Genomic DNA, 7,127 nt, shown 5'->3' on the forward strand with positions numbered 1-7,127 from the left:
AATCTAGCCCTGGTTAGCATGGGGAACCTGTCGCCCTCTATATGTTTCTGGAATACTGCACTCTTATGGTCCCTGACTCTTAGCCATGCTAGCTGGAGCTGATAGGAATTTAAATCTAGGATCTGATGGGGGGGGGGGCTACAGATTCCGTAGCCATGGATTAAAGCAGAAAGGTAAATGAAATCAATTGTGCTAATACAATCCCCTTGCATGAGCGCAAACATCTCTTTAGATCCTAGCCATTGTGTTTCCCCACCTTTTTTCTTCATGCAGCAATCCTTAAAAAAGGAAAAAAGCACCTGATATTCTTCTTTTTCCAGGCTTTAAAGGAAATAAATGAAGTTGGAGACCTCTTGCAGTTGAAATACTCCCGGCATCGACTGGTACCTCTCCTTGACCGTCCTTTTGACGAGACAACATACGAAGAGACTGAAGACTGAGTTCTCTCCCTGTCTTTTGATAGACAAGGCACACTCCTCAGAACTCTGTGTGGCTCAAAGACCAAGGTTCTTGAACCAAACACTGACGGACTGCTTAGCATAAACAGAATGACTTCTTACTCACAAAACTGAAGTGGCAACAACAGCTAGAACTGGTGTGTTGTGAAAAGCAAAACAAAACCTGGCTTTTCTTCCTATTGCTTTAAGGTCTTGCCCTAGGGAGGAGTTTGGCTTACATTTTTAAAATGCTGATTCCCTATTTGTTTGTCACGATGAGATCGCGGCGGCCACTGTTGGCAGTGCTGCAAGGTGGGCATTGCTAAGGATGCTGCAATGCTTCTGTCACGACGTTTCCTTTTTCATGACTACAGTCTAACCTCCTTGAGAGTGCAAGACCAGCCAGTTTATTCAGCTAAGGCTTCTGATGAAATCATTGACAGCTAGCTAATTTGAATATATTTAACATGAAATAATCAACCAAAGTCTTTTCCTTGTCCCTTTACGTAGTGCTTTTTTTTTTTTGTCTTTGTTATTACAATGGTGGTTGACTTGCCTCTTAATGACTGTTAGTCAGTTCTTTAAGGGACAAAGCAGGAATCCTCCTAGGGCCTTTATCCATCTTGATATTTCAGACTGGGTTCCAAGTGTTCCTTCGTTAGAGTAAGTAGCAAATAACATTTCAGAGCAGGGTAGAACTTTGTGGACATTTCCCTTTCCCTGTATAGAATTCCTTCAGCTCCAAGGTGTCCCCACAATTCCAGTTTCCAGGATGAGTTCTAGTGTTGCTTGTTGGATTAATGAGTGTTTGTCTTTAGCTCTGGGGTGTGTGTGTGTGTGTGTGTGTTTGTGGTCAGATGAAGAACCAGACTGGGAGGGAGTAGCATTCCAAACCACCTTCCTTTTCCTCCTTTCACATATTCCTGCTCTACTTTTTGGCAGAGCTAATGATGCAGCTCTTCAGAACCTAAATGCTGATGGTCTGCCTCCTCAGAGGGCCTTTTGTGATACTTGAATTGCTCTTGCTATATTGATACCAATTAGGTGTTTGCTGTGGCCACAGAAGGTAGGCAGCAGAAGGCAAAATCCCATTACAACATGTATGTATTTTTTTGAAGTTGCTTTTGTAGCAACCTGTGTATCAAGAGCAATTCCCAAATACACAAAGGTGAGGGGTGGGAATGAGACTATTAGTCTGGTGAGTTTCTTTGTGCGAGTGGAAGCAGCCATTTTATTAGCACAATATGAAAATACTTTGATCTTTGGATATTTGCCTCAAAATATTTAAGAATAGCCTTGGAAGCAAAAAAAGAAATATGCCTTGTTCACTTTTTAGAAAAATCGTGTTGGAGAATTTGATTCTCAGAAGCATACTAAACTAAGAAAAGAGTTGCCGTTGACTATGTCTTCCAGTGAATTCAGTTACAATGGCTATTATTTAATTTACTAGAAATCATATATAGGCTGTTCATTGGCAGAAGTGCAGTGTGCTGTTTTCACACATATGCATTATGAAGTCAGAGTATTCATGGTTCACCTTCATACTCTTTAACCATGTAATTTTTTTAACTTTTTGCACGGAGGAAACCTCCCCACTTGTACATTTCCAGTAAATTATTGCAAAGGATTATGCGTAACAGTAGAAAATTCTGAGCAGCTGAAGATCTGCCAGCTTGCTTAAGGAGCCTCTGCTTAGCCTCTCAATATGGCAAATACTTCAGCTAGGTCAGGGCAAGGATTTCCAAAGTCTGATTCAGAATTAAGGAATAATAATACTTGACCAAAGAACAGATTGTAGTTGCTAATATTGTGCAGTGCCACTTGCCAAGGCCTGAAACAAAGGCAGAACTAAGATTTTGCAATTGTGTTTCCAAGTCATATGCTGGCACGGAGTTTTTGATCATGTGTTGAACATGTTAGATATTTTGAAACTTAACAGTAAAATAATAATAATTTTATGCTGTATATATTGAGCCATGTGGCCTTAGCACCAAGAGCCAAATGCACAGGAAGTGGGAAAGAGTCAAAATAGCATCTAAAAGTTTCTATTTCACCTAAATTCTTGGTATCCCACAAATAACTTGAAATGTGTTCACTATAAACTGGCTTTGCTGGAAATAGTGGTCTTCATTTCCACTAGATCTCAACTATGCTTCTTTTGGGGACCTGCCACCATCCTCCATCTGTGTCAATGCCAGATCACAATATAATAATATTATATATCCTAATAATTCCTAAGACCTTCTGCCCAGGATTACTGAGAGTACTGGGAATGACAACCCTATGTTTCTGTATCAAACTGCTTAAGGGCGGGACCATGCGTAGCTGTTTCAGGAAGCATTGGTGTTGCAGGCAGTGCCTTCCGCAGCAAACATGTCAAGTGCAGCGATAAGATATTTTGGTGTTTGTTCCAACATTCATAAAAGTGGTGCTGCCCTAACCTAGTTTACACCAGGACTGCTGTGGGACCTGTGGCCCTCTAGATGTTGTATGGCCACCGCATCCATTATCTCTGACCATTGACCATGCTGATAGATGAGAGTTGGGAGTTCCAACAATGACCTGGATTTCCCTTCCCTAGACAGGACCAAATATAAGGATTTAATAGTTTAAAAATCAATTCCTTGGGATTCAGCTAAGGAACTGCCTGCCCTTGTACTCAACTGACTTCATCCCAACATCAGGGGATGCAGTGCAGTTTGGCAAGACTGCTAGTTCAACAGCTGAAAAGCTTTCATTAAAAAAAAATAATCAACTATTCTGTCTTCATAAATACGCATGCTGCCATGTGCATGTGTGTGTGTACACACAGTCTTAGGATGATACAAAGCTACTTTGAGCGGAAAGCGGGTGTATGAAATAAAGGCAGGCCATTTTTAAGCATGTTTTTGTTAACATTTTCCACAATTGCATTAGCAGAAGTACTTCAGTAACATCTTCAAGGGGAACTGGACGACTTAGCTGGATGAATGAGGTCAGGTGGTATGTCTGAAAGCTGAACTGAATCCTTAAACTGTACAGGAGGATAATGTGATACTCCCCAGGAAAGGTTTTTGTGTGTGCTTTGGGTGATGGGTAGGGAAGAAGGAAAATGCAGGAGACAAATGCCTCATCTGCTGTTTTTCTTTTGCTTTGTATCCTTTGGTAGAGTTGGATGCCAGTATCAGGTGGGGCCAATATATCAGAATATCCAGTACCCGATATTTAACATAAGATTTATTTGACACAGTGTCAGCATGTCTCTTGTATTCTAATGCTGTCTCCCACCACACACCAATATTTTCCAAGTCTTCTCATTCCAGGAAAGATTATAGTATTGGTTTGGGGATTCATACGGTTCCCACACTCAACCTACAATGTGGTATGATATGGCTGATGGGCATGAACGACAACTTCCCTAGGTTTTGAAAGGGCAGTTTGTTGCCTGTATGATCAATCTTTGGGAAAAGCAGGTAAAATTGTATTTTTTGCAGGACGTTGGGTGGTCTTCTTCTGAAAGAACTGATTTCTTGCCAAAGAGATTATTACAAAATATCAAGATTGCACTCCAGACTTGCTTGGCTTCATAATCTAGACAGCTTATCCAGAAGGGGACAGTGAAACATCACAGCCCTCACTATACCAAATAACAGATTGCTTGTGTTGGAGCAAGCGAGCTTGAACCTTACGCTTCTCTGAAACCCACATTATCAGAAGCAGCTGACATGCTCTTGCGTGTTGAATTTCACGTACAAACGGAAAGACCAGGAATACCCAAGAAAGATCACTTTTGGTGGTGGTGCGGGGGCGGGGTATGTTTGGTCTCTGAACCTTAATTTGTTGGAGGTAAGGTGTTTCTCCCCACAAGGGCAAGCATAGAGAGCAAGGGGAAAGGAACAAACATTGCAGGGGTCAAATCCACATTGGCCTGCAGAGATATATAGTTGGTGTATTTAGCAGTTGTTTTCCTTCGTGCCCCAAATACCACATTGCAACATACAGGGCTGTATATCCGCCTGGCAACTTGTGGTTTTCCTCAGCTGCCCCTCCGGGGTGATTATCCACACCTGCCCTCACTTTTAAAACAGGGGTGAGCCTTTGAAGGCTACCTACTGCTGTGAGTCTGGCTGCCTTGGGACCAGAGTTTGAAATATATGGGACCATCCAAAACTAATTGTTTTTATTTCTTATTTTTGCTGAAAATGAGGGTTTGAGTCGTGTAGCTTATGTACTTCCTGAGAGGTTATTCCACCCCCCACTCCCCACATTCTTTGTACTGTGGTCTAAGTTCTAGAGTCAATGTGACACAGCGTGTTGCAGAGAAAACAGACATTGTCTTTCCAGTGCTTGTCTTTTCCAAATGCACATAATTGGGAAATGCTCAGGTTCCTGCTGATGGATATTTTAAAGGATGCTTATGCTGAAAGATGCACTTGCACGCTTGAGATTTGTTGTGTTGTGCATTTTGTACTTTAATGTCTGAAAAGGAAAGTGGAAATCTCTGCAGTGTCTGCAGTAGTGATGCACATTTCCTGTGTTTGCATTGGGGGGCAATGGGAGGAATATTAATTAGGCTTAATGCTATTCTTTTTTTAATTAAAAAAACCCCCAACTTTAAAATGTTTTTGTGCTTGGCACAGCTGAAATGTATCCAAAGAACAGAAATTGTTTTCAGATATTCTCTTCCATTTAGTAATTTAAGATGATACAGGGTCTGTTCACATGTAGATAGGTCAGTCTATCAAGCTAAAAGTGGTGCAGGATGACAGCTAATTCTTATCCCAGTTTCCCAGAGTTGTAGGTTCACACACAATGTTTTACCATGCACACACTTATCTACTTGACATTTTCCACAGAAAATGTTAAAATAATGCACCTTCATGGTGATAGTTGGTATATTTCATCAAGGGACTTATACTTTCTCCCTAAAGCAGTAAATACCAACAGTCACCTCATTGAGGGTGAAACGAATGTTCCATCATTTAAATCTTAATGTGATTTACATTGGGCTGGCTTCATCATATCAGAACGAATGTGGGAAATTTGCTTGTTAACATACATCCTGGGAGGTTTATAATATGAAGCATTCTTGTGGTCTTACTCTCCGTTTGATGGTGTGATTTTTAGATTTGCTGCTTTGAGCTCTGTTTGTTTGTGAAAAAGGTTGAAAGGGCCCATGCCGGGTTTAAGAGCTGCTCTTGCCCCTCTGTGTTGCGCTTGACTTGATCAAATGGATCTTTTTTTACGGGGCTGCTGTAAAGCTAATGATCTAATGGAAAACTTAACTTATTTATCTATGGCAAGTGTGTTTCTGGAGCAGCTGGGATGTGCCAAGAAGTGACATGACTACCAAAACACTTTCCACAAACAAAAGTGCACTGAAATATGCAAACCTTCCCTGTGTTGTCCATTTGCCAAATGTGCCGACCTTGGCCAGTATTTCAGCAACCCCTGCCCTAAAAGTATCTCCTGCATTTATGTGCAACTATAGAGGTGGTCAGATTTAGGAGGAAAGTGGAGGCAGGACCTACCATATGGAGCCTGAAGCTCAAGGCTAATTTATTGGTCTCTAAGCTAATGGTGGCCCATATTTTTATAGCCCTAGACTTGCCCTCGAAGCCACAAGTTCTAAGTCTTAAATTGCACTGTGCTCCTATGCCTCTCTGTTGGTAATAATGTACATATAGCCTAGATTTTTTTGTAGATATTAAATTTTAAATGACATTTTTAATTACCTCCCCCCAAAATACTTCCCTTCCAGACATGACTTTTTTTACACCTTGAACAATTAACACGAAGTTGGGTACCATGTGGGTAGGGAAGAAGAAGAGAAGCAGATCCTACATTGGCTTTTAAGTAACAATGCATGTTAAGCGGAAAGAGAAACTGTTTGACAAAATCTAGCTATGTTCTGCTTAATAAAGAATTCACCAATATTCTGTGTGAGCATTTTATTTAACGAAGTTTATTTAAATACAGGTTAGCGACAGCAACCTCTAAATGGTTTGCATAATAGAACAATTTTGAATCTTTAAAAAGCAACAATGAAAGCCAACATTAAAAACAGGTCAGCACGAAAACAATTTTTAGCAGGCATCAAAAACAATACGGTGAAGGTAGGCCTGTCTAATATCAGTGGACAGGGAGTTTCCAAGTCTACATGCTGTCACAATGAAGGGTGAATTGCTTGCAAGTGTGGAGTGAACATTACGTGGCCGTTGTGAGAGGAGTGTGTTGCTCTTGAAGTTATTGGGAGTACTGTATATGCTTGACAATACTCTGGGCCAGTGTTTCCCAAAATGGGCAGTACCACCCCCTGGGGGGGGTGCTGGAACAATCCGGGGGGGGCAGTAATAGCCTTGGTTGCAATTGTGGAGCATTGAATAAAAATAAGGGCAGTGGAAGCATAAAGAGAATAAAATTTTGAAAAACCATTCGTACATATTTGATCTGTTGTGTAACAACACTTTCAGGATGGTGACATCGCCTCCCCTGGATCCTGCTGCCGTGCAAGAGGTTTTCCCAGGCTTTAGTCAGGCCTGGGAAGTGGATTTCAGCTGGCCTGCTTATTTGGCCAGTGGCAGGCATGCTGTGGCCCTGGGGTGGATCAGACTGAGCTGGCAGGCTTCACTCCGGTCCGCCTCATGGGTTTTTACAATATATTTCTTGTAAGACATAGGCAGAAATATAGATACATAAAAGAAGGCAGAT

At 41.3% G+C, this 7,127-nt stretch overlaps 1 protein-coding gene across 3 annotated transcripts in view; it reads left to right on the forward strand.

The window, feature by feature from the left end:
- SPTLC2 (serine palmitoyltransferase long chain base subunit 2) overlaps positions 1 to 6,352 on the forward strand; it is a 66,826-nt gene extending 60,474 nt beyond the window's left edge. For all 3 annotated transcript variants that reach the window (XM_081173428.1, XM_081173427.1, XM_081173429.1), the window contains exon 12: positions 321 to 6,352. In XM_081173428.1, coding sequence (XP_081029554.1) covers positions 321 to 440 — 120 coding nt within the window. In that variant the 3' untranslated portion in view covers positions 441 to 6,352. The remainder of the gene's footprint in view (positions 1 to 320) is intronic.
- The last annotated feature ends 775 nt before the right edge of the window (positions 6,353 to 7,127 follow it).

This window comes from Podarcis bocagei, assembly GCF_964188305.1.
Source record: "Podarcis bocagei genome assembly, chromosome: 1".
Classification (NCBI taxonomy): Eukaryota; Metazoa; Chordata; class Lepidosauria; order Squamata; family Lacertidae; genus Podarcis; species Podarcis bocagei.